A 27083-nucleotide genomic window follows, 5' to 3' on the forward strand; every position below is an offset into this window, starting at 1 on the left:
GAAAAATTCCTCACAATTCTACAGTATCAAAGAATAATAATTCATGAGAATAAGTGAAAGATTAACTTGTGAATACTTCTGTTTAATAAGAATAATCTCATAGAGAGTGATTTATCTATGAGATGAATCTGTATAATAATTATACAAGAATTTTATAAAAATAATTAAGAGTCAACTGAAACTCTTCTGTATAAAAGATATAAGATGAATCTGTATAATAGTCAAAGAAGAATATGTAAATTATAAAGAATCTTATAGAATAAGAAACTGAGTGATAGACTCTTTTCTCTTTATAATAATAAGAGATTTTTCCTCACTGAGGTTTTTTTTATAGATGTGAAGAATTTTTAGTGAGTATCACTGCAGTGCTGAGCTGATTCTATGAAGTCACTCAGTGAAAGACTTCACAGATGAAGTCTTAGAGAGAAAGAAGTATGTAAGAAATCTTACTTCTTGCAGATTCTTTATCTCTATTTCTATCTCTTATGTAATTAATAGAGTTAGCAGCTCTTGACTACACACAACTATATAGACTGAAGTTCATGAATACTACAACTTAGCTTGAATGCTATTATATATTTGACTTCTACATTTTATCTTTCTATCACAAATACTTCTAGTAGTTAACAGTACATATCACGCCAAGCTGCAAACACCTGAATAATCGCCTGCGAGCACTTATTCTTACAGCTTAACTATCTTGCTTAAATAGTGAGCTCATGAGCTACAGAGTTATTATAAGAATATCACAGATATGATACTTAGTATACTAAGAAGATTGTATAAGAAATGCAGTAACTCTTATATATATTTCAGTAGAAGAAAATGAATTACTGACTTCTTTAATTAGAAGCCAGCATCTAGCTATTCTATATAAATAATGAGTAAATACTCTTCTTCTATTCTATAAGTGAGAGTAGCTGAAGTAATATCTCAGTGATATCTTACTATTATAAAAGAGTAATCTGTTAATCTTGTATAAAAATAAGATTCTTATATTCATTAATTAAATCTTTCTATATTATATCTGAATAATGTTATAGAGTAATTGAAAACTGGTTTAAATAATCTATGAGATGAATAAAATCATCTATAGAAAAGTAATAAACTGTGTGAAACTATTATTATTATTATTCTTCAATTATAGATGTATGCAGTCAGAGACTATGACATCTACCTGAGAATCTTTAGTTCTCAGAGTTTTTCCTATATCTATAGAGTCAACTATTATACATTTATCAATTTCAGATATGTAAAATCAGAAAATTCCAGCTCAGAATATAAAAACTGTTTACAAAGTGCAGTATTTCAACATCTTCTGATACTTTGAAATTATTTGAAAATATCATGACAAAGGAAAAGAGAACATAGTCTTAAAGATAGACATATTAAATAGATAGATAGAAAAGAACAGAAAGAAACAAGTACAGTAAAGAGAGACTATAACTAAATAAAATTATTAAAAGATAGTATATAGCTGTTTTAACAGACTATATCTAATCAATTTCCACCTCTTCATATTCAGATACTTCTGAATTCAGCTATTTTCTTATAACTACTTGAGTTTCTGATAGAAAGTCTATTAAGTATTTATTTCCTGTATCAGTTGAGAATAAGAACCTCATATTTAATTGATTTAAATTATACTTCTTCTTTAATCTGACTCTGAGACTAATGTATAATGCATAATGTATTATAATATACTCAGGATTTTCATTTGCATTGCAGAATAAGCACTCTGTTGAATCAAATCTATCATCAAATCTTTGTATATAGAAGTTGAAATAATCATGTTCTAGTTTTAGCTGAATTATGAATGAGAATATTTTCTTTTTACATTTAATTGAACAAGATTTTCACTTTGATTTTATCTCAAATCTTGAATAATATATGCTCTTCTTTTGTTTCTGTCAGCTTTCATTTCACTTGTTTAAACAAGATTCTTTTATCTTTCTCTTTATGAAAGATCAGAACACTGTTTTTTGAATAGATCTGCTTAATTCTGAACTCTTTTTTACAGCTGAATCAGCCAATTCATTGCCATGAATATTCATATGAGCAGGAACTCAATGCAGATGAATTATCAGTTTTAATATTCTTCTCTTTTGAATTTTCAAAACAGAGTTTAAAATCAGTTCAAGATTCATTTGATCATTATAAATCTGACTATTTCTAAGTCTTTTTAAAGCAGCTTGACTATCAGAGAATATTCATATCTCTTTCAAACTATTTTCTCTTTTATGAGATTTTATTTCAATGAGTTTGAAAGCTTTCACTATTGCAAATAATTCAATATCAAAGACTTCAGATTCACAGCCTAAATTTCAGAAATCTGAGATAAAATTGATATTATCTTCAGTATAAGCAATGTCTGTGCCTAATCTATTTAAATTCTCATTTTTTAAGTCATTTGAGTAAATCAGAATAGAGTCTTTTATATTGATTGTAGAGATCTTCTTCAAATGCTGTTTATATTCTCTCTCTTTAGATAGTTCACTTATTTGTAAGTCTATGAGAGATTCCAGCTTTTCAGTTCAGAGAGATATCTTCTCATGATCAATTTTCTCAATATTTAATGAAGAAAATTGATATTTAATAAGTGAATATAGTCTATACAGTTGAGAGAGCATTTTCTTTAAAGCATTATTCTCATTTCAATCAAGAAATCTATTTTAATTCAGTTCATTTCCTGAGTTAACTGATGAAAATGAAGAAGAGACTCTTTCTCTGATTATATGATTTGAGCTCATCTTCATGACTCTCAGAGCATAGTTCATACAGGTCTTTTCAAATCAAATAGCAGGAGATGAAATTGAAGCTTCAATTTTCATTGCTTTAATAGAAGATGATTTGAATGCTCTCAGAATTCTTCTCAAAGCTCTGTTTTATAGACTTTGAAAGAGTTCAGTGAAGTTATCTTGATTGTTTCATTAAACTTAAACTTCATAATCAGCTACTGAGATAATACAGGCTATGTATAACTATCTCATAGCCTGAAAGAATAGACCTCTCTCAGTATTTAATAGTCTGATTATACTATTCAGTAGTCTCTCTGCCTTGATGATTCTTTATTGAATATGATATTTAAAATTCAACTTGGAGTTTAACCATACTTCTAGTCATTTGACATTCAAACTGAGTTTAATCTCTTTATTCAACAGAGTGAGACTTAGTTCTTTCTCATTAAATCTGGGAAAAAAGTGAATTAACTCAGTTTTATTCATATTAAATTGCATTAGATTGATATCTGCTCTAACTAGACTGGCCGCTGGGACCATGAATTTCACATTTGATCTCATTTAGTCTGGTCTCATACATTTCTTAGCGTGAATCCCGCTGGGACTGGCTATTAAAAAAACATGTAAAGTGACTATATATCAGATCTTAAAATGGAACCATGACTTGAAAAAAATGAAAAAGTGATCTCATTTGATCTCATTTAGTTTCATTCTTGGCATAAAGTTACTATTTTTACATATTTTAAGGTTTTTTTTAGACTATTTTTAATTTTTTAAAAAGTAACACTTTTTGATAACACTTAAATGAGATTTAAAGTTATTTAAAGCAATAAAAATAATTTAAATTGAGAAGTGAAAATCATGATCTCATTTGAAAAATGTGATAAGAGTAGACAGTAAGTCTCACTGAGACAGTATGAAACTACTATCTAATGTTAAAACAGTGTAATGAAATCAGTTGAATTGATAATGAGACTATCAAAAAATCTGGTTCTGATCTCAGACACGGTCACACGGTCAGTCTAGCTCTAACAAAGATTTCCTTTGCTGCTTTCTCAATCACTTCTAAATTCTCTTTGATTGTCTTTGAACTGTAGAGTAGACTAATATCATCTACATAACTTGAAGATCTTACTATTTTCATCTCTCTATTCTTGAATAGATATGCAGTGTATATTGCAAATAAAGCAGGTGAGATTGAAGATTCTTGTAATACTTCTATTTTTATCTCAGTTTTATCTTGTTTTCTTTCATCAAAGAATAGTTGTATAATTCTTTTAAACATGAAATAATTAACTCATTTTATTAGAGAAAGTGACAGTTTTAACATCTTCAAAGTTTGAATCATCTTAGACTTTGAAACATGATCAAATGCATCTTTTATGTCAATAAAAACTGCAGTTGAGACCAGGTCTTCATGCTTTGTTACTTGAATATTATGAAGAACTGAGAGAACAGTGTCAATTGCAGAACATTGTTTTCTATCTCTCATTTATTCATTAAATAGAAGAGAATCACTAATAGAGCTTATAAAAGATAATCTAGTAGCTATTATTTTTTCTAGAACTTTTTTCAAACAGTTCAACAGAGATATTACTCTATATGACTTAGAAACTGAAGCTTTTCTATTAGGTTTTACAAAGATTACTTCAGTAGCTTCTCTTCAGCATTCAGAATGATAACCATTTCTTAAGAGATTAAAAAAGAGCTCAAAATATTCATTCTTCAAGTAGAAATATGTGTTTTGAATAATTAAATAATTAATTGAATCAGGCTCTGCAGCAGTTTTAATTGAACTTGAGAATATTGCTGACTCTAGTTCATCACCTGTAAGCTCAGACCATTCCCAGTTATTTTCATCAATATATTCATGAAATGACATATTCTCCTCTTCTAAATGTGATGAGTTTTGAAAGAGAATTCTCATAAAAGCTTGACATTTTTCCTCAAAAGAGTTTACTGTATACAATTCATTCTGAAATTCATATTTCAAGATTGAAAGCTTTGCTACACTTCTTGATTTAGTATAGTTGAAGACTTTAAAAACTTCTTTTTCTTATGCTTCTTTAAGAAATTTGTTCCAGTAATCTGTTTTAACTTTTTTAATATCTGAAAAATATTCATTTCAAATAGCTTTGAACTCTTCATCAGATATTAAGTTATTCTTTCACTCTCTCTTAGCAGTGACTAATTGCTTTCTTTTAGAAGTGATATTCTCATTTCATCAAGATTTGAAATACTCAGAAGACTTTTTCCTTGAAATATTTTCTTCAATACTTGTTAGAAGAATAGATATAATCAGCTTTGCTCTATTCTCAAGCATTTCATTTAAGATATCTTGACTTTAATTTCAATAAAGCTCTCTCTGTCTTTTATATTTCAGCTGTTTTACTCTTTCTTCAACTGCTTTTCAATCAGCTTTTTCAAAGTTATACTGATTAGAGAGAAGAGGATTTTCACTTCTTTATTTTTCACTCAGTTTAATATTAAATTGAATGATCTCATGATCTGATTCTGAGGTTTCATTTGAATCAATAAATCAGTTTATAAGTCTTTTTTCAATTAGATTTTATGACATGAAAGTTAGATCTATAATAGATTTCTGTTTCATGTCTTTTCTAAAGAATGTTTATTGATCAGACTTGTTAACTAAATCTATTGAATACTTAAAAGTTTATTCAACCAGTTTATCTACTCTTACTGCTCTTATGCACTCTGAGTTTCATCAGAGATGATGTGTATTGAAGTCTCCTGCAATTATAGAGTTTTTTAGAAGAGTTATATTCAAAAATCCTCTATCAATTGTCCAGGTATTATTGTTTTCTTTCAATGACTTTTCATTATAGATATTTATAAGTTGAATAGTATCAAACTCATTCTCTTTATCTATAATATCACTGACTAGAATATCAGAGTCAGATATAATATCAAATCTTAAATTAAATTGATATCTTGATCTTTTTCTTCTATAGATCACTACTCTTGATTTTATCTCAGATTTTTCAGAGAGAAAGCAGTAATAGCTTGAATGAGAAATAATGTACTTTTGCTCAGTATCAAAGTTTGGTTCTTGAAGAAGTACAAAGTCAACTTTTTATTCAAATGCAATCTGAAGACAAGAATAAATACAATTTGAGCTTCAATTCACATTATTTTGAATAAATGTGATTTTTGAAGAGTTTTTAAACTTTTTTTGTTGTTTTTGTTGTATATTCATACTAAGAGAGAGTAGAGATAGAGTAGAATCTAATTTCTATCATCATATAGTAGATTATAACTATTTTGAAAAGTAGGAATCTCAACTGCTTGCATTATATTCAGTTTATCATCAGAGTCATTTCTCAATTCTCTAATCTTAACAGAAGTTTGAGAATTCAAATTCTGTTTACACTTAGCTGAAGAGTTGAAGTTTGAAGATCTAGATAGTTAAGAATTTCTTCTTTTTAAGCTTACAGTTGTAGATTTACTAGCTTGACTTTTCTCTTCAGTTTTAGATTTACTTTGAGCTTCATCTTTTCTTCAGTTCTTCTGAGTTCTTGAAGCAAATACACATTTCTTTGAGCTAGATGCATGTTTTTCTTTGCAATTGAAGCACTTAAGCAGAGTATATTAATATATTTCATCTCTTTTTAAGCATGTTTCATAATTATGCTCACTAGTTTTATGATCTCTAGCAGAGAATGCACATTTTGAGTCTCTGAAACAAGAGATTGTAAAGTATTCATATATTTGACAGTTTGAACACTGTGTTTGAGCTTTGAGATTCATTCTTGAGTCTTTGTATTCATGAACTCTCATTTTCAAACCTGCTACTCTTACTTCAGAGATTCTTAATTATTCAAGTATCTTTGTATACACTAGAATAGAGACATTTCTTCTACTCTGTCTGAACTCAATTAAATGAAGTCACACAGACTCTTTTCTCAGTTGAATAGAATTGTATTCTTTCAATTCATTTTTGAGAAGCAGCATTTCTTTCTCACAGTCAAAGATTTCAACTGAAATATTATGAAGAATGAATTTATCTCACTTTTCATCTCTCTCAGATAAAATTGTTGTATTTAACAGAGATTCTACTGCTGACTTTCAGAGATTCTCATTCTGAATAAGTAATTCTGCACTGAATTCAGACATTGTGATCAGAATGATGAAGTTTTCAAAGAAGAATGACTCAATTGAAGCTATAACTGATTTTTGAACTTTAATATCAGTCATTAACTGAGAAAAGAACTGCTGATTGATTTTATTTCTAATTCTGAAAATGAGGTTTGAGTTTAGCTTATTTCTCTGCAATATATTCTGATTTAAGACTTTGAGAATAAGTCTTCTATTTCTGAAGATTTGAAGATTTTTCTCTTTTTACATTTTTTTCTTCACTCTTCTATCAATAGAAGTCTGAGCAGTATTCTTCTCAGTTTTCTCAGAATTTTGAGCAGATTTTGAGATAGCAGATTTAGAGATAGCAGATTCAAAGACAGCAGATTCTGCTGCTTAAGTATATATTTTCTTCTGATTTAAAGAAGAAGAAGAAGATGAAGTAGAAAAGAAGAAAGAGCAAACTGAAGAGTTAGTGATTATATTAGAAATTTTCAAAGTTTTTTAAACTGTGTTTGAAATTCCAAGTTTGAACTTGATCACTTCCTGTAGTTGTCTAGTCTGAGTATGAAGAATTAATAGAACTTCTTTATTCATCTCACTCAGACACTGCTTTTCAAGAATTTTACTTGCTTTTTCAAGTTTCTGTATTTCAAGAACTTGTTATTTCTCTATTTCTTCTTTCTTTCTTCTCTTCAGAATTTCAATCTCAGAAATAGCATTTGAGAAAGCATTCTTTTCCGCATTAACTGAGTGTACTTTCAAACTCATTATTTTTACTCAATGAAAAGTTGATTAGACTAATTTAATTGAGATATTTATTAAACTCTTATGAATTGAAAAGTTGATCAGACTGTTTCAATTAAGAGATTTCTAAGTCTGTTTTCAATTGAAAAGTTGATCAGACTATTTCAAAAGAAGAATAACAGACTTTTATGTATAAAATATCTGATTTTTTTCACACTAGTTCAGTAACTAGGTTAGATTTTTGAAGAGAATCTAATAAACTAAAATTAATTTTTAAGATAAATTAATAAAATCTTTACAATCTCTTTCTTGAAATACAGTGAGAAAAAGTATGATATCAATTAATAATAAATCAGATAATATAACAGTTTTTGAGAGAAAAACTGATAAAAAATAAATTAATTTTTTACAGAGAAATTGATTAAAACTATTTAATTTTATTCTAAATTATTCAATTCTTCTCACACAATAAGTGTGTAACTCAAATCAGTTAATAAAGAGTGTAAAAAAGAATTAAGTATTAATGAAAGCTCTTCAGTCACTGAAAAAGTAATTCTTACTTAAAAGAATATAAAATTATGATAGAAAATAACTCTGTTTTTAATTCTTTGTAAGAATATTGTATAAAACTCAGAGAAAAACATCTTACTTTTTCAAGAGAAGTAAAAAACTATTTCTAAGATCTTTTTTTTTTTTTACATTAACTGCTGTAGAAGAATGAGATAGAAACTGCTAAGATATACACTACTGTAGTACTGTATACTCTCTATTAAGACTTTCTCTCTTTAGAGTCTTAATATTATAGAGAATATAAGTCTGTTTCTATATAATAATATAAATATTGTCAGTGAGATGTAGAGAAACTGATTATTTATATCTCAAAATAGAAGACTTTGTCAATGATTATATCAATATAGAGTTAATTCTCAAATTCAAAAGAAATTTAGTATTGCTATTCTCAATCTCTTGCAGAATCTATTAAATATTGAGATATTAAAACTAGATTTAATATATCTCACTATGCAGAGATCAAAGACTCTGTCAGATCTTGAGATATACTGATTTTATAGTTGTTATGTCTGTTGATTATATATTGAGTACAGTTGCTGAGATATCTTTTTTGTACTTTTCTATTGAGAATGAGCCAGATTGAGACAGGTGATATGAGAGTGAGACTTGATATTAATGTCTAGATATACTGAAGACAGACTGCAGAGATTGCACTTCAGAAATGACTGTTGATTATATACTTGATATTATCACTGAGATATCTTTTTGTATTTTTCTGCTGAGAATGAGCTAGATTAGAAAGAACAGTATGAGGATGAGACTTAGCATTGATGTTTTGAAACATCAAAGATAAACAGGGTTTTCACAGAGATTGCTTCTCAGATATCTTCACAACTACAGATTGAGAATCTTTCAAAATTGAGAAGATTGATGCATATGACTAGGTCTCTTCACCTTACAATTTCTATGGCAATTTGGCCCGGGGTTGTGGTGTGATAGGGGAGAATGGGGGATAATCCCACACAGGAGTTTCAAACAACATCTGGTTCATGTTTGGCTGGATAACTCCACCACGACACGGGGTATGTGGTCGGCGATGGGGTCAAAATGCTTGTATGATCGAGGGCTTTTCAATGAATCTATCGGCGGGTTCTTATTCGAAAAATCGAGCGAGTTCGTGGTGAAGCGGTTGTCAGTGATGAAAAGTTGTCAGTTAACAGCATTATATAGAGATAGTTTTTAAGAAGCTATATAAGTAAGCTTAACTATCTTACTTGAATAGTGAGCTCATAGACTACAGAGTTATTGCAAGAATATCACAGATATGATACTTAGTATACTAAGAAGATTGTACGAGAAACACAGTAACTACTAACTCTTGTATATATTTCAGTAGAAGAAAAATGAATTACTGACTTCTTTAATAAAGAGTCAGCATCTAGCTATTCTATATACACAATGAGTGAATACTCTTCTCTCATTTCATGAGTGAGAATAGCTGAAGTGATACCTCAGCAGCATCTCACTGTTAAGAAAGAGTAATCTGCTGACCTTGTATAGAAGCAGGGTTCTTATATTCATCAATTGAATCTTTCTATGATATATCTGAATGATGTCATAGAGTGGTTGGAAACCAGTTTGAACAGCCTGCGGGATGGATGAAATCATCCACATGAAAGTGATGAGCCGTGTGGAACCGCAACAGGGCCTTGACGCGGCCGGGAGCGTGACAACTTTAAAGATATAATTTATATATAGCTGTCTATAAGTTAGATTTATACTTTCAATCAATATAATAATTTTGAATTATTTTATACTATAAGTCTTGATATTTATAGATTACAAATTAAAAAATTAAAATAATGAATATTTATTAAGATATTAACATTTAAAGTTGATTGTAATTGATTTACAAAGACGAGTGTTAATCATGCCATGCTTACTCACTCTCTGTAGTAAGTGTGCCACAGTGTACAGAAAATCACACTGTAAAGAAAATATTTTGAATATAGTAATCTTTAAAAATTAATTAATAATCATCATTACATCTATCTATAATATAAAGATTATCTATATACTTATTAGAAGATGTAGAATTCACTGTAAGTTGAGATTCTATAGAATTATCTTATTGTGATTGAGTGACTGTAGATTTTATAGATTTGATTTCAATTAATTGAAGAGACTTATTGAACATCTTTTTCATTTCATCTGCTCTACAGATTGTAATCTTGTGATTGATATTCTTAATAGTGAGAACTTCACCTACTTATATCTGTCTGTGAGAGAATTTAATAATCTGATATCTATTTACTTAATAATGATCTGCAAGTTCATTCTCATGATGTGTATTTAATTTCATCTGAATCATGCTATTCTTGAAGATCTTGTTCAACTGTCTTGTTAAATCAGATATAAGAATATTCTTCACATCTTCTAAGACCTTGACTGCTGTATTAATTTAATGACATAGTTTTACAACTGTCTCTGAGAAGATTAATTATGAGAAGACAGTTGATAATCAATCTGCAGATGATAGAATAAAGTGATTGCATACATTATCATTATTATTATATATGTTGAGATCTGAGACATCATCAATGATAAGAGGTCTTAATCAATTGAGAATTATATTATGATTAACTGAATACATTTCACAGTCAGCAAAGCCAGCTCTTATAGTATTAGATTTGAATACTTGCAGTTAAATGCTCTTCAGATTAGTAAGAAATTATCTGTCATCATACTACTCATATCTGTAGCAGACAGTCTCATTAACTGTCTTTGTATAATAATGCTTATACTGCTGAAAAGATACATTATCAAGAGATTATAGAATATAACTTATATGAGATAAGAATCTGAATATAATAATCTTATAAAGATTGCAGTATTGAATGAATTCTTCTATGAGATGAGAATCATGATTATTTATTAATAGCAGTCAATGACTACTCATTTAATGCTTTTTTATCATTTTATTGAATCACTTGATTCATTCAAATTCAATCTCATTATTTATAAAGCCAGACTTAGATGCAGTGATAACATAGTTATCAGATAAGTTGAAGTGTGTATATCAATTCTCTAGATAAATCTTTAATTTCATTATAATTAATGAATTCAATACTATATTATCTGCACTGATATACTTTATCACTGTTACTAACTCACAGAAGTATGATAACTGTATAATAGAATTCATATCTTTAAAGATAATTATAACTCACTGTCTGTGTTCTTCTTCTTCTTGAAATTCAATCTTATTAAAGTTATAGATATTGCAGTGAAAAAATTGATATTGATTGAAGACAGCTTTATATCAATTAAATTAGTTGATAATGAAGCTTATATTCTCATAAGACACTTATTTTAAATTCATGAGTTTTTACTTAACTTGTTTGTAATCTGACAGATATTTGATAAATCAATATATTCATATCTTACTTACTGTGAGAGATGCAGTCTCTGAATCTGTATAACACTGTCTTAACATACAGTTTATAACAGCTTTAATATACTCAATGATGAGTGAGTAAAAATTAATATTCAACTGATGAATTTATATCTTAATTATCTCTTTCTAACTGTTATTCAATACTTGATTCAGTGAAATTCTCATAGTTCTTAATTTCTTCTCATTGATTCTCTCATATAAGATAATATATAAGACTTTGAATTCTCATGACAGAGATGTGATTTTAAATTTTAAATTACTTTTATATGTATTAATAGCTCTTTACAACTGCTTCTCAGTGTAATTAGAAGATTTAGACATAATTATAATTAATGATAATTATTTAAAGATGAAGAATGAAGATATTGAAAATATTTTCTTTACAGTGTGATTTTCTATACACTGTGACACACTCACTACAGAGAGTGAGTAAGCATGATATAGTTAGATAAAAACTTATCTTAGCAGGCTCAGATCTCTGACTCAGTTTAAACAGATTGCAGTATTATTATTAACTAATTCAGTATAATACTAATCTACTTTTAATATAAGTTATATACTCAGAGCAATTCTCATCAGAGAGTCTGAAAAGAAATGATTTCATCTTCAATGAAGATTTCTGAGATTTACAAGAATTTTTCAGATTTTTTAACTTTGACTTTCTATTACTATATATTCACATATCTTTGAGATTTGAAAATTACCTTAGCTTATAGTTAAAGAGAAGAAGAATAGAAATATTTCTTTAATATTTTAAAAAAATCTATATTTAAGATAGATGTATACTCTTAAAAATAATTATATTTTTTAGTCTCAGAAATTCTAAGAGCTTTTTTTTATATAAGAAATTGAATTAAAATTCCTGTATTCAAAAATACACTAGTTAACTTTAAGATGATACTTCTATTCTAAGAACTTAAGATATAAATATAAAAATCAGATACATTGTAAGAACATTATTATTCTAAGATTTCAAGATAATACAGAAATGATGAATCTATGAAGTTGAGTTGAAATTCTCTTTCATACTCAGAGTACTGAGTAAATTCTTTCTGTATTATTAATAATCAGAAACTATTTCTTCTCAGATACTTTGTAAGATATTATCACTCACATGACCTGATTTTACTATTTGGGTTAGCTTATTGCTTATTTGAGATTAGCTCATGACATAATCATCAATCCAGTGTTAAAACAGCAATGGATATCTGAAGAAGCGTCTGAGCTTGCTGAGATAAGTGGAAACGAGCGTTAGGTGGTTGATTACGTTACATACTACGTATAACTCTTCCGTCCGGAGTAGTTACCAACTAAATAGCGAGTCGGCAACCCTTCGGCGCTGCAACCAGGCCCCGCTGCCAAGAGCGGGGTGGCCCACGCGGAGTGGGTGTCGCAAATCGGCGCAGGACTTGGCACCTGGGCAGGACCACTCGGACCCCTTGATTCCAGTTGCAGCTGAATGAACGGCGCGGGGGCACACGGGGGATGGAGGGGTGATTGTTGGGGGTTTGAAACCTAGTCTGAGGGTGCGAATAATAGGAGACTATAACAATAGACAGTTGAGACACAGCCCATCCCCGAGGCGGTGGGCGAAGGGGCCAGCACCGACTCGGGGAATTTTCATCACTTGGGCCCAAAGCTCAGTGGGTACATGTCCCTTGTACGGAGTACTCGGTACTATGGACAGATTGGCAGGTGAAGCCTTGAACCCATGGCAGGCGTACCTTGGCCAGAAGATGGATGTCATTTTTCCATTCTTCCGCTGTCCGCGCTTGCTCATTATTCGTGATTCTCGTCGCCAAGTTTTTCCACCCCTTTAGTATTTACAGTGTACAGACTCAAACTGCTCTCACCAATATCAGAGGATCCACCCCCTTCTGCTGTTGAGAATCGTCGTTCGTCTTGCCCGCCACTTCACATTATTCTTCATCCCCCCCCTCCCTCTTCCACTGCCTCTTGTCTGCAGCCCTCGAGAAAAAATTGTCGGTTTGCTCTTCCTCACTTGTGCCTTCATGAGACCCCAAAAGACTCTCCTTGTATCGCGTCCTCTTCCCTCTACACCAGGCTCATCATGGCTTTGGTCCAATACCTTAAGAGGGTTGTCGCCTGGATCGCTCCTCCACCAACAAAATCCGCGGATGGTCGCGATCAATGGCCCTCACGCGCGGCTTTTCTTCTCGCTGCCATGGGGGGTTGCGCTGGTCAAGGGAACCTGCTGCGGTATCCTTCCGTGGTTTACAACAACTACGGAGTTCAGTGGTTCATTCCCTACCTGATCGCCGTTATTGTCATCGCTATCCCCGCCCTCATTCTTGAAATATCTATTGGCCAGGCCTACCGTGGTGGAAGTGTCATCGCTTTCAACAATGTTCACAGGCGACTGAAAGGCGTAGGCTTGGGTCCCATCATTGTCAGTTTCTTGGTCACCCAATATTTCACAGTCAACCTAGCGTGGATTATGAACTATTTCCGCAACTCCTTCGTTAGCCCCTTGCCTTGGGAGGGCAAAATTGAAGGGTTCTACCATCGGGATGTGGTCCAGAATATAGATCCAATCCCTGGCAGTCTAACGGTTGGAAATCGCGCGGTTGCTACCTATACCCAGTATCCCGGGGTTCGTCTCATTGGCGAAACTGTTGGTTGGAGTGTTTTTATCTGGTTCCTGGTTTGGTTGTCAATCTTCCGTGGTGTGGGCCTGACCGGCCGGGTTGTCTACTGGACAATGGGACTGCCGATTGTCACCACGATTATTCTAGTGGGCCGCTCCTGTTCCCTTGAGAATGCCGTTGAAGGTGTCAAACTCCTTTGGGCTACATGGAGGGGGGCCCAGCTAGCAACACCAAAAGTCTGGCAAATAGCCGTGGGGCAAGTCTTCTTTTCTACTGGCATCGGATTCGGGTACTTTACATCTTACGCCTCCTATAACGCAAAGTATTCAAACGCTGTGATGGATGCCGTCCTTATCTGCGGGAGCAATGTGCTTTTCGAGAACGTCGCGGCCTTCGCCATCTTCGGTGTTGTCGGTTACCTACGCCGTTGGCCGGATTCGAACGAGCAATTGGGCGCCTTTGTTGTGGGGTTCCTCACTCTCCCTGAAGCGGTACTTCACATGCCAGGTGCCAATTTCTGGGCGGTTCTCTTGTTTTTCACACTTGTCGTCCTGGGCTTTAGTTCAGCCTTCGTGATGCTGGATGCTTGCGCGACGCTCGCGGTTGACGCCGGAATAAAATATTCCCGCCCTGTCGTTGTTACGTTTCTCACCATACTATCATTCCTCATGTGTCTACCCTATTGTACAGAGTTTGGCTTCTATCTCCTCGATGGAATAGACAGGTGGATCAACAATGTGGTCTTGCTTTTTGTCGTTTGGTCTGAGCTGGTCAGTGCCACAGTTGTATACCGCTGGACTGATGTCACCTCCCAAACTGGACTGCCCGCCTTCGTGACTTACAACATCGGATATTTCGGCGGGCAGATTGTTGGCATCAGCGTTGCACATGCTCTTGAGAATCCAACTGCTGGTGCAATCGCTGGCTTTGGCCTATACATCTCCTCCTCGATTCTCTCGGTTCTTCTCGCCAAGACGCCCGACATAAAAGCGCCCAGGTTTTGGCACAATAATATTTTCCTTGTGCGATTCTGGTATCTTGCTTTCTACTCTGTAAGCTGAAAATTCCATCATAGTGTCGCCGTTTTACATGCGTCAACAGAAAGATCTGACGCTTTCTTATCAGGGAAATCAACTCCGTCATGACCTTAACCTCGTTGTCAGCAGCCGCAAGGGCAATTGGCGAATCCCACGTTTCTGGCCCTTGTTGCTTCGATATATTAGCGCTCCTATCCTCGCGATAATCTTTAGCTTCGCTTATCCGCAATTCCACACGCTACGGTACGACCCACTGATGATTGCAGGCTTTATTTTGGCCCATATATGTCTCCTTGCAATACTATTAGGCTTCGTGATGCCAAGGTATTATGATATTTTTATCCCACCGCTTCGCAGAGCTGAAGGAACAGAGGAAACAGTTGCGAATGAGCCAAAGGTCAGGGATGATGATGTCATTGATCTACCAGCTATTGTCAGTGATCTTGTCGAGGATGGCTTTGGGAAATTAACCGAATCTAGCAAATAACCTCAGTCTCCGATGGCATGAAATTACAGTAACCCACGGAATACCTTACCGCGATTTCTAATTCTTCGGCTTTCTGACATTCTGAATCGCTTTTGCTGCTCTTGCTCTCAACCGTGGCTTTTTTCACTTCTTTTGCTGCTTCACTTTCTCTCGTTTCTTTTCGCCCTTTATAAAATCTAAGAACTTTTTCATCTATATACCACCATCACACCTACTGGCCTGAAATGGAAATCCGTTATCCATCTACTTAGTGGCTCTGGCTAAATCCGACTTGGAAGTACATGTACATGCGAAGCTTAATTTCCACCCAGCACACTGACCTAAGCTCACAGGTCCTGTGAGAGCTCATTGACGCAATTTCTTTAAAAAAGGGGGGACTATTTGCAAGGAGCAGTAACGCTTCCCCTCAATAGGTAGACGTTCTGAGTATTCTGCCTTTCGTTTAGATCAATAGCGTGTTGTTTTGGCTCACAAAAGCTTACCTACATCCACCCACGCATGTTGCCGATTTTGGGAGGATGAGAGACATGCTCTCCGTACCACAAACTGCCCACGATCGTATATCTTATTGGAGTCAGCGGTTTCATGTTGACGTTCTCACAGATGCTTAATTTTCAAAATGTCGTTTCAGAGGCTCTAGAAACGCTCGCGCCACCACTCACTCAGGCAGACAGTTAGATGCGATCTTTTTGCTAAGGAATTTGTTTTTCTCCGTTATGTTAGTTCGTTTCAGCCATGCACGAGGAATGTCGGTTCTTGAACTATATGCGCCTGTTGTCAACGCGGTCACCATACTCAGCGCGTGGCTCATGAGATAATCTGTCACTCTTCATTAAATCCACAGTACATGTGCAATGATGACTCTCATGTTCCAACACTCTATAACGTTAGCAGGAGAAACATTTGAAGAAGGGTGAGACGGAATGATATAAGAGGGAAATCATATAGTTATGACGGAAGATGACCTCAGACATGGCATAGTGTCCAACCATGAAACGAAGCTGGTCTCGCTCCTTCCAGCTAAAGATCCCTCATCTTTTCTAGGATACCAGTCAAAAAAACTTATTTTCCATATCAATTCACTTTTTGCCCTTGTCTTTTCTATAATAACCAAGACGGTGTTGAATATTTACACCTTTATATTTGCTATTGGCACACTCTTTGTCATAACCCAACGCGAATAATAATGGTGCAAGTACGTGGCGAAAAAATTTCGAGCGTTCAAGGGTCCCCAAAACTGAGGCAAATGCATGGGCAGCGAGTGCGTCCTCACGTTCCGTCTCATATAGGCAGGCAGTGGTTTTCGGCACCCTATACGAGATGCTCGGTGCCATCTGCTCGCTTTCACCTGTGCCCTTGCAGCCGCTTCTTCTTGGGTTATATGGTGCACACAGCACTCTGCTCATGTTTCCTCTTATCTGCTCCATCATCTCTGCTGTTGCTGGTGTTGTGGTCGCGACTGTCGGAGCGTCCGCTGTAAAGTGGTGCTGGAATAATGATACAGGCCTGGGCGCAATTTTCGCCAGTCTGGGAATCACGCCTGCCATTGCTGCTGGCTTTGCGGCGACCATCTTTATGTTCATCAGACTTGTTATTCATATCCGCAAAAACCCAGTACCATCGGCGGTCTACAGTTCACCGTTTTCCTTCCTTATTGCGGGGACCGTTTGTACCCTCCCTCTCTATCATCTACAAAGGGTTGTCAAATTTAGGTCTAAATAAGAAACGCCGAATGGTTTATTGCCGGAACTGAGCTGGACTCACCATTCTATCCGCAATATTTTTTGTTCCTTTTGTTCACGGAAAGGATATCAGGAGGGAGCACGGTATCAAATGGTGGATGTTTATTCTAGGGCCAACACCCTTGAATCGTCGAAGCCTTGCTACTGCGGACATGGCCAATGTTCCCAACTACCCGTCATTCAGGTGGATCCAGAGACACTGTCCTTCCTACCTCCTTGCTTACTTGAGTGTGATCCTTACACCACTGATGGTACCACAGCTCCCATCGAAGACAAAGCCCTAGCATCTAGCGAATCAGCACAACTCAGATACAAGGAGCTTATTGCTGATGGAGAAGACAAACTGCGTGCAAAAGCTCTTAACTAAGAGAGGTCCTTTAGCCGGGGAGATGCGAACAATCCTTGAGAATTCCCTAGGATCAGGATATATGAGGTTACCAATATCAAGGTCATGGCGGAGCTAATTCCTACCATAATTGTTTGTGGAACGCTCTATCGTAACTATCCACCACGATATTCACGCCGCTCAGACTGGTATTTTTCTGGTACACCCGAAGGCAAACGGATGAAGCGGGCCTATTCCCGCGCAAAAAAGTACCCTAACGAAGTGGAACATACCTACTACTTTGTTTAGGCCCTTACTGCTTGCACTGCATCCTTCGCACACGGAGCAAACGACATTGGAAACTCGGTTGGGCCCTGGGCCGTGATTTACTCTGCTTGGTCTACCGGGAATGCTGCTGCTTCCAAGGCTGCTATCCCTATATGGAAACTTGCAGTTTTGTCGTCATCCATTTCACTCGACCTCATTACCTATGGCTACAATCCCAGAAGGGTAACTAAGCAGAATTGATATATATTCTCTCACTGTTCCTCTAGCTAACATTTTCATGATTTACAACGTGATCAGTAACAAGATTGCGTATCAGAGGTATGTTTCCCCGCTTCTTAGATGTGCCATTGCATCTGTTAACTATCCTTGTTCCATTGTAGGCTGCTCTATGGAAAGGGATACGCCCTTACTGTTCCTGTCTTCTCACAGTTCTCACTTCCTGCATCTACGTCCGTGTATCACCGGTGTAACGGTGTTCTCAAGGCGGTCAACTGGCAACAAGCCGGTCTACTCCTTCTCTCCTGGATTGTCACCATCCCCATCGCAAGCATTTTAGGCGATGTCCTCATGGACTTAGTTCTAGATGCCCCGCACTTCCTTCAGGGCATTCGGTGAAAATTGATGTTCACCCAGGTTAAGCTACTTATCACCTCCAGTCCTCAGTCCCTGTCGCATATCTGATCGGGAAGGAGAAGGGGGAGGGGGAGAGGGGCCGACATGCATGCACATGATGCCCCAAATAAAAGCTTCAAGTAGTATTCCCAGGGATCTCTTTTGTGATCGATAATATATATATATATATATATATGTGTGTGTGTGTGTCTGTGTGTGCATATCACATTCATATCTAGACAACAGCTGAGTGTCACACCCTAAAATACATGAGTACATTCAGATGCATGTGGTAGGAACAGAATAAATAGTCCATGCCTGCCGCCTTTTTATGCCAACACACAACTCAAGAGGCTTTCTCAAAAAACCATCTCTTGTTTCCAATGGACCCTCTTGTTGAAGCTCAAAGTCGAAGTTCTTGAAAACTGTAGCAGCCATACACTGCAGCTCCATTTCCGCCACATTTCGCCCAACACAAGCCCGTGGTCCCGTGTTGAAAGGGATGAGTGCAGCTTTTTGTTCGCTGGTCAGACGAGCGGGATCCCATCGTGTTGGGACAAATTCCTCTGCGTCAGGTCCCCATATCCTTGTTGAGGGGTGGATTGTGTAGGAGGGAACGGAAAGGACGGTACCCGGGCGAAAGACACGGTCGTGAATCCTGATAGGCGATGCCCCTTCTGGGATCAGTCGAGGAAGGCCAAGAGAAGAAGTGCTGTGTATCTCCGAGATGACCCATGACAGGCTAATACTATCCATTAGTCCACTCTTGAACAGTGCTAAATATGGCTTGTAGAAAACGGAGCACGTACTATTGGATATCCTTCACCATTGAATATGGCGGGACCTTTACATCGCTCGGAATGACATTGTCAAGAATCTGTTGGAGCTTCTCCTTAAACCTAGGGGTCCTTAGAACCCAGTAAAGAATTGCACAAGCTGTGTTGGAGGTAGTGTCGGACCCCGCGATTAGCTGTGTCAATGCCTCTGCGGTGAGTTCTTCTCGTCCAAGTTTAGCGCCAGCCTCGTCACGTCCTTCCATTAGGCGTGCAAGCAGGTCCTCGCGTGTATTATTTGCGATGGCTTCGGGACGAAGGCGCTCAGACACACGGGCAACGGCAATACCTGCAAGTTCTTCTACAGCCTCAAGGCCATCGAGGAAAAATCTATCCGGAAGGAATTTGGCCCAAGGCTTGAGTGTCGGAAAGACCCCTAGCGTTGCTGAAACCTCTCCCGAGTCGATGAAGAACCTGGATCGCCGGCGCATACGTTGGAGGGTCATCGGGAGACTTTCGAACTTCGGCAACATACCGACCCTTCTCTAGCATACCAAAAGGGGAGCCGAATGCCAAGTCGCCGATGATGTCAAATGCGACGTAGTTAAACCAGTGTAGAGCATCGATTGAAGCATATCCAGTCTTTGGGTTCCGCTGCATGTCAGAGATACGATTCCATTGCCGAACAAACTCTTTAAGGTTCGCATGAATGTATTGTTCAAATTTCCCGATAGACTTGGCACTAAATGTATGTGCAACTGTCTTGCGCTTCCGAGCGTGCTCTGCGCGATCGCGTGTGTTAAAAGAGGCCACGGCGGATAGATACGAATGCGTCATAATACTCACTGGCCCCCAGAGTGGTTAGCAATTGCATCCACTGCGTGATTCCACTCACAAACAAGCCCTAGAATTGGGTGGACTCCAGTACACGTCATGATCCTCAAAAGAATCTAACTAATCAAAGGACTCACGATTTCAGAAACCCATTCCCGTGCCCATAAATAATTGGTATAGCATCTGGATCGTCTACCGAGACATGATGTGGCTGTAACCTCACAAAAGTGCCATACTTCTTATGAGCACTGTCCACGGATCTATATCGTCTTCCTCGCCGGCATTGATACATAAGCCATAGATTTGAGAATGACGCTCCAAAGGGGGCAGGGACATCATGGAGATACCATCGCTGCAGATACGGGACCAGATAATATAAAGCCAGAAAGTAGAGTAAAGTATAAGGACTTAAAAGGAAAGAGAGAATCATCTTCAGTTTGACAAAGAATACGAGAATAGCGGGCCCTAATAATTGAAGTTAAGTTATAACTCAAGGATACATGAGCAAAGAGGGTGTTTGATATAGCTCGAATGAGTCTATTCCAAATCGTTAGACATCTGTTGACCAGCTAAGGAGAGCGGCGGGCTTTAATACCAGCAAGCCGTATGTTGGCCGAGGGAGGAGATTACACGCAGCTCGTCAATGAGTCAGCGTCAAAAAGTAAAAATTGGCGACTGTGGTCGGACAGCTCTTGCCAGGAGCGAAAGTCGGCAAAACTAGCATGCGAAGCCTGGAAACCCTGAACATAGCGGTTCTCCTCAGTCGCCTTTTATTTGCTGATAACAGCACCGAGCTTCATTTCCCCGCGACTTTTTGGCAGGTCGACGGACTGGCACGTGATTTGGCGCGATTTTTGGCCACACCAGTCGGGCGAGTTTAAGACACAAAATATCGTCGTTAAAATTTACTATACAATTGGTGAAGGCACGCATCTCAACACCATTGGCTGCCTGCTTTTTCAGGAATCTTCCAAGAATCGACACCAATTACCGATACGGTACAGGTATGTATGTATGTACATGTATGTGCATGTACATTACATATCGCCTTCGGGTTCCATGAGCTTACCATCGAGTTGCCTCATTATCCACCTTAAACAACCCGTTCTTCCTTTTCTCAGCCTCCCACTTTTCCACCCATAGCTTCATTTTTTCTCGGCTCCTTTTGCTCCCGACATTAACTGTGGGAATGACTTTTGCGATCCGCAGAGCACAGCAAAACATTGTCAATTCCCTAAAAGAGCTATGTTCACTGTACGGAACTGAGTAGCAGGTGCTTTGGCGGTTGCTTCCACGTTGAGGAATGAGGTCTTTAGTGCCAAATCGAGGCTTCCAGGAATCAGAGTATAAGACCGAAGATACCGGGGGACTGTCTGTCATCCTTCCTGCGGGTGGCCGATAGTTCCAACCGGTGGGACGGAATCCAACAACTCGAGAAAAGTGTGGTTTGAGAGAATTGAGATAGTCGAGAAGTGTTTCCGCGCGTACTTCCATAAGGGTCTGCATATGGACTTGGGCTTCTATAGGGTTGTTCGTAAGAAGTCTGGAAAGTTCGGCATCTTCTAAGCACGCGCATATCCGTTGTTTTGCCGCCGGGGCATATATTTTGCAATTCAAGGCCCGTGCAATTGCCATACATAGCCGCTCCTTGCCGATGCTGTAAGTTCCAATTACAACAAGTAAACGACCTCGAGACTTCGAGTTTGCGTCCCGTAACCGAGTCGGTGCTTGTGGGGCGTTGAACCCGAGATCCATCACGGTTTTCACGGTAGTCGTTGTTGGGCCGCGTGTTGTATCATCCGAGTCACCATGTTGGGTGGGATCTAAGTCTGCACACACTGCTGCACATGCTGCGACAACATCGTCCTGGTTGGGGAACGCATATTTGGGACTCAGATATGTTGTATCAAGGTAGCAGACATCGATTAATTGTTGCTTGACTTTCCCAGTCAACGAATCGACAACGTCTGGGCGCAGAAGCGGATGCTGAACATGGGCCGGACATGCCCTGAAATCGCCGCAATGAAGTATGCGATGAACCCTTGGTTTCGGACCCGTGTTAACTTGCTTTTCAAATAAAAATATAGAGCTTCCGGGGCAGTGGTTCGCAGGCAACATGGTGACCCAGGCACCATTTGTCTGTGGGATTTCAAATGTCTTGTCGAAATCGATGTCTGTAATCCACTTTGGGTCTACCTTGAGCTGCTGCCGCACTAAATTGCCCGTGACTGTGCTGCAATAAATTTGACCATGACACCAAGAAGACGTAAGGCCAATATAATGGTCGCTGTGAAAATGACTCAGGAAATATGCACGGCAACCCTCGACAGCACCGTATCTAAAGGCATCAACGCAAATGGAAAATCCAGGGAGGATTTTGTAAAACGGGCATGTGCGTTCAAAAGCCTGTTTACCTCTTGATGCCTCTTCTTTGGCAGCTGCCGCTGCCCATGCAGCATCTTCGGCGTTACCAGACATTATTTTGGAGAAAGCGGAAGATTCTTTCCCTTTCGACTCTACCGTGAAAGGGTTTCTCTGTCCCGGTCGAGGAATAACTGCTTTGTTCGTTCTCGCCATGGAGATATCTGACTTCGATTCGATAGTAGGTGTTCGTATCTCACTAGGTATCGTTGTTAGGTTCCCGTCTAGACAGCTATTCACATGGAGAGACACATCCTAGATATTTTAATTAGCGTTGAAGGTGTAAAATTAGCGAATCACGTACATCATCAGCAATACCAATAAGCCTCTCGCTGCAGATCGGGCAGACTACAGTTTCTTTATCATCAAATAGCCCAGGAGCTTCTAGATCCGTCTTTTCTATCGACGTGGTCATACCTAAGCCCAGCAGTTGTTCATCATACTTTTTCAAAGGTCGTTCATGTAGACCTTCCACCTCTCGCAGTTCACTAGTGTCACTACCTTTATAGTTAGGTAAAAAGTCGCTAGCGGTAGCAAAATCGACTCCTATCATCGTAGAGTTAGGATCACATTCATCATTTGATGAATCTTTTGCTGCGTTGCCATCGTACTCAATTTCCCTCACTAGAGTCTTTGTTCTGGATACTGCACAAACATTTTTTTTGTTGTATTCACAAATATATTCCTGCTCACTATCTGACTCATCCAAGAATGGACCGATGCGAGGAGTTCTGGATGCTGAAGTCGCGGATGAGCCTCCTGCGTCGTTATGAACAGCAGTGGTCCCGGCGTGATCCGTATTGCCCACCCTTTGTCTTTTTTGGCCAGTATTGTAATTTTCATTGTATCTATCCCCATCATCAAAGATTCTGGCTGTCTCCCAAAATCCCCTGGAAGGTGGTGAGGCCAACCTTGGGCTGTCCGAGCCTGGAAGATGTTCGATGTGGTGGCCGAGAATGTTCCCTTGCCCAACCTCTTCTCCAAAGAACAAACTCTCAGAGCCACCTATATCGGTTGCAGATGTAGATTTCTCTTCATTATTGTTTGATCTGACTATGTAGTTTGTTATGCGATTCTGTGACGCTTTTGGGTGAGTGTCTGATTTTTTGAAGAAATTTAGAATGGACGTGTTCCGTTTATCGCCGTTTCGCTTGGAGAATTGCTGTGTAGATTTCGAGGTTAGACGGCCACGATTCCCGTTAGCATTGAAATATGGAGAATTGGAAGTCATTGCTGGTATTTTGAGATGTTAGCCAGTGAGGCGCCAGGCGGTCGGTAACAACTCGCCGGGCTATTAATGGTTCTCGGAGAACGGAAGCGAGCGTAACTAGTTCAAGCGATGAAACGACAATATGAAGATGATAGCTATTTTCTCTTAGTCGAGCATCTGCATCGCCGTAAGGAGGTTTGCCTAGGTCGATAAATTCCTCGAAACCTATTTAGCGTTGGCGTGACGCGAAGACACGTGACCGCGAGATGGTAACCTTATTGCCGCCTCGATAGAGTAAGTAGGTAGGTACGGAGTACATACATTACATATATCTATGGGTTACCTAGGTAGAGATTTACAGGCTGGACCTGCGGTTCTATCTGCATGTAAAATACATTCTACTGCTACCTATGTGCCACACTACAGAGTTAGATCGGCTGGAAGTTGTTGCGAAAGAAAGACGCTCAAAAACGCATCAGATATTTTTGGATATCATATCTTTATTATTGTGCTTTGCAAATGGTTACAATGCTACTACATATAAATAGAGAAATGAGATTCGTAGGGAATTCCCGGCCCAAATTTAACCCAGTAGGGTCAGCGATGGTTCAAACGCGCAGCTCTGCCTGGTTGAATATCCTTTTGAGAGTATATCTATCATCTTGCACACTTTTAATCCTCAGTGCGTACATGGATCCGGAATGGGCACCCACGCCTTTCTCACACCGGGGGACTCCCAGAGCCAATTTCTTCCCATTCATAATATCGTTTCACCGCAACATAATATGTATTTAAAAATCACCGAGCTTTGTTTGCTTGATTCGCAGCTTCTAAAAAGAGGATAGATGTTAGCCGTAGGTTTTTCTCTCCTGGTACATCCTAAAGCCAGGATGATCCCAGCCATGGTATGTAAAGTTCCACGAAGTAAAAGGAAATCGTACCTCTCCTTGTTGCATCCTCCAACAATCCCCGGTCTACCTCCGCCTGCGGCAAGACAATATATCGGACCACGCTGCCTCTAACGAAAATATTCTTCACGCTAGAGAGATGCGGGTATTGATCCAGGTCAAGAACCTCAATGTCGTCCAGCTTGATATTGAGGTATTGGTCAACGCTTTTGAGAGTACCACGTATACGGATATCATTCTTGAGCTCAATTGTGACTGTGTGGTTTGTAAGTGTCTTGAAGAAACTATTCGCAAAGAAGTGGTGAGCAAAAAATGGTTAGCGGAGGAGCTGCGGGATCGGTTTGGCAGAGAGAGCTTCCAAACCTGAAGAAGAGCATCGTTGCAACCTTAGGCGGGGAAAAATGGAAATCACAGGCCTTTAAAAAGCCAGGAAAATAGTAACGGGCGGGCTAAAGCATTTATTGTATTCAAACCAAGAGAATCAGGAGGTCGCGCACAGGTGGGTGGCATGCGTCGAGCACTCACTCTCGCGGCAGCCAGGATGAAATCATCTGGGTCACGTGAAAACATGCTTTGTTGGAGCTACTACCATACGGGAAGAACGTAGGGTTAATTTACGGTGATTAAATACACCGTGGATTTATCTCAGCAAGCTCAGACGCTTCTCCAGAAATCCATTGCTGTTTTAACACTGGATTGATGATTATGTCATGAGCTAACCTCAAATAAGCAATCAGCTAACCCAAATAGTAAAACCAGATCATGTGAGTGATGATATCTTACAAAGTGTCTGAGAAGAAACTGTTGGCCCTTACGGCCGTTGCGGTTAGCGATCCCACTAGATCACGTGACCCACCACTATATTATGTTCCTGTAGATAGATCTATCAATACAACCTTCAACTATTCTATAGGTTATAGCCTGAATGACACATTTTTCTTTTTAGAATGTTGTATCAACATATTTTTAACATGAATAGTTTATCTTTTTTGAAAAGACTCTTACTCTTTATTAGAGATATTTCATTTTTTCTGAATCTGTCAGTCAGTGAATTTATATACTTTATATTTTTAAGAAAGCATGTTCTTCATTGTGAAGAATATCACTTTTTTTTTTACACATCTAGAAGAAGCAGAGTTATCTTGATATGAGTGATACATCTGTTACTTCAGAGTTCAGCTCAAGACTCAGAATCACACACTTCACTAGACAACTCATTGATAGAATAATCACTTATTATAAGAAAGCTTCTGACTTGCAAGATGAGACTGAGGTCAGTTTTCATCAGAGTATGAAATTTGATGATAATGAGACAATAGAGAAACTTCAGAATAAAGAAAAGCAGAGTTAACATTCATCTGTGAAATCTGTTCATTCTAGACTGACTGTGTGACCGTGTCTGAGACCAGAACTAGATTTTTTGATAGTCTCATTATCAATTTGACTGATCTCATTACATGGTTTTAACATTAGATAGTAGTTTCATACTGTCTCAGTAAAACTTACTGTCTACTCTTATCACATTTTTCAAATAAGATTATGATTTTCACTTCTCAATTTAAATTATTTTTATTGCTTTAAATGACTTTAAATCTCATTTGAGTATTATCAAAAAGTGTTACTTTTTAAAAAATTAAAAATAGTCTAAAAAAAACCTTAAAATGTCTAAAAATAGTAACTTTATGCTAAGAATGAGACTAAATGAGATCAAATGAAATCACTTTCTCATTTTTTTCAAGTCATGGTTTCATTTTAAAATCTGATATATAGTCACTTTATCTGTTTTTTTGATAGTCAGTCCCAGCAGAATTCACGCCAAGAAATGTATGAGATCAGATCAAATGAGATCAAATGTGAAATTCATAGTTTCAGTGATCAGTCTAGTTCATTTCAACTCATCAAATTCTCTACCATCTCTCACTCTCAGAATGCTGACTTTTAATGATGATTCGAATCAACCTATCTATTGCACCGCAGGCAATCTTATGAATCTTATGCAGATAATGCTATGAAATCAGATAACTGTGGCTGAAACCACTCAACATCTCACTACATCTGCACAAAGAGACACTACAAGAAATGAGTTACAGAAATATCAGAAGAAAGTCAAATATGCACTAGATATTAAATCAGTGATCACATTTGATGACTCTAATTATAAAGCCTGATGTGTTGATATGTTGACTGATGTAGAAGTTATTGATGAAATCAACATTCTATTAAGAACTCAATGAGAATCTTCTTTTACATATCATATCAACTCTGAGAAGTGAAGAATCTGTTTCAAGTC

At 37.4% G+C, this 27083-nt stretch overlaps 4 protein-coding genes across 4 annotated transcripts; 2 read left to right on the forward strand and 2 right to left on the reverse strand.

Annotated features, from left to right (window-relative positions):
* Positions 1-13618: 13618 nt before the first annotated feature.
* On the forward strand, positions 13619-15680 carry BDCG_08675 (uncharacterized protein; the record flags this gene model as incomplete). The annotated part of the gene is made up of 2 exons (XM_045424463.1): positions 13619-15208; positions 15282-15680. The coding sequence occupies 2 exons, from the start codon at positions 13619-13621 to the stop codon at positions 15678-15680; spliced, it is 1989 nt and encodes a 662-aa protein (XP_045273165.1).
* A 1320-nt stretch (positions 15681-17000) lies between these two features.
* BDCG_08676 (sodium/phosphate symporter) lies at positions 17001-18650 on the forward strand (the record flags this gene model as incomplete). Its single annotated transcript, XM_045424464.1, has 4 exons — positions 17001-17306; positions 18057-18257; positions 18340-18353; positions 18416-18650. The coding sequence occupies 4 exons, from the start codon at positions 17001-17003 to the stop codon at positions 18648-18650; spliced, it is 756 nt and encodes a 251-aa protein (XP_045273166.1).
* BDCG_17828 (DNA cross-link repair protein PSO2) lies at positions 18266-23906 on the reverse strand (the record flags this gene model as incomplete). The annotated part of the gene is made up of 6 exons (XM_045426882.1): positions 18266-19389; positions 19457-19894; positions 19956-20265; positions 20491-20606; positions 21324-22930; positions 22980-23906. 6 exons carry the CDS (start codon positions 23904-23906, stop codon positions 18927-18929), a joined length of 3861 nt encoding a protein of 1286 aa, XP_045282642.1. The 3' UTR covers positions 18266-18926.
* A 253-nt stretch (positions 23907-24159) lies between these two features.
* Positions 24160-25421, reverse strand: BDCG_08679 (U6 snRNA-associated Sm-like protein LSm2). Its single transcript, XM_045424465.1, has 3 exons — positions 25157-25421; positions 24827-25077; positions 24160-24715 (listed from the first exon to the last, which is right to left on the reverse strand). The coding sequence occupies exons 1-3, from the start codon at positions 25168-25170 to the stop codon at positions 24684-24686; spliced, it is 297 nt and encodes a 98-aa protein (XP_045273167.1). The 5' UTR covers positions 25171-25421; the 3' UTR covers positions 24160-24683.
* Positions 25422-27083: the final 1662 nt, after the last annotated feature.

The sequence above is a fragment of the Blastomyces dermatitidis genome, assembly GCF_000003525.1.
Source record: "Blastomyces dermatitidis ER-3 genomic scaffold supercont1.11, whole genome shotgun sequence".
NCBI classification, from domain to species: Eukaryota; Fungi; Ascomycota; class Eurotiomycetes; order Onygenales; family Ajellomycetaceae; genus Blastomyces; species Blastomyces dermatitidis.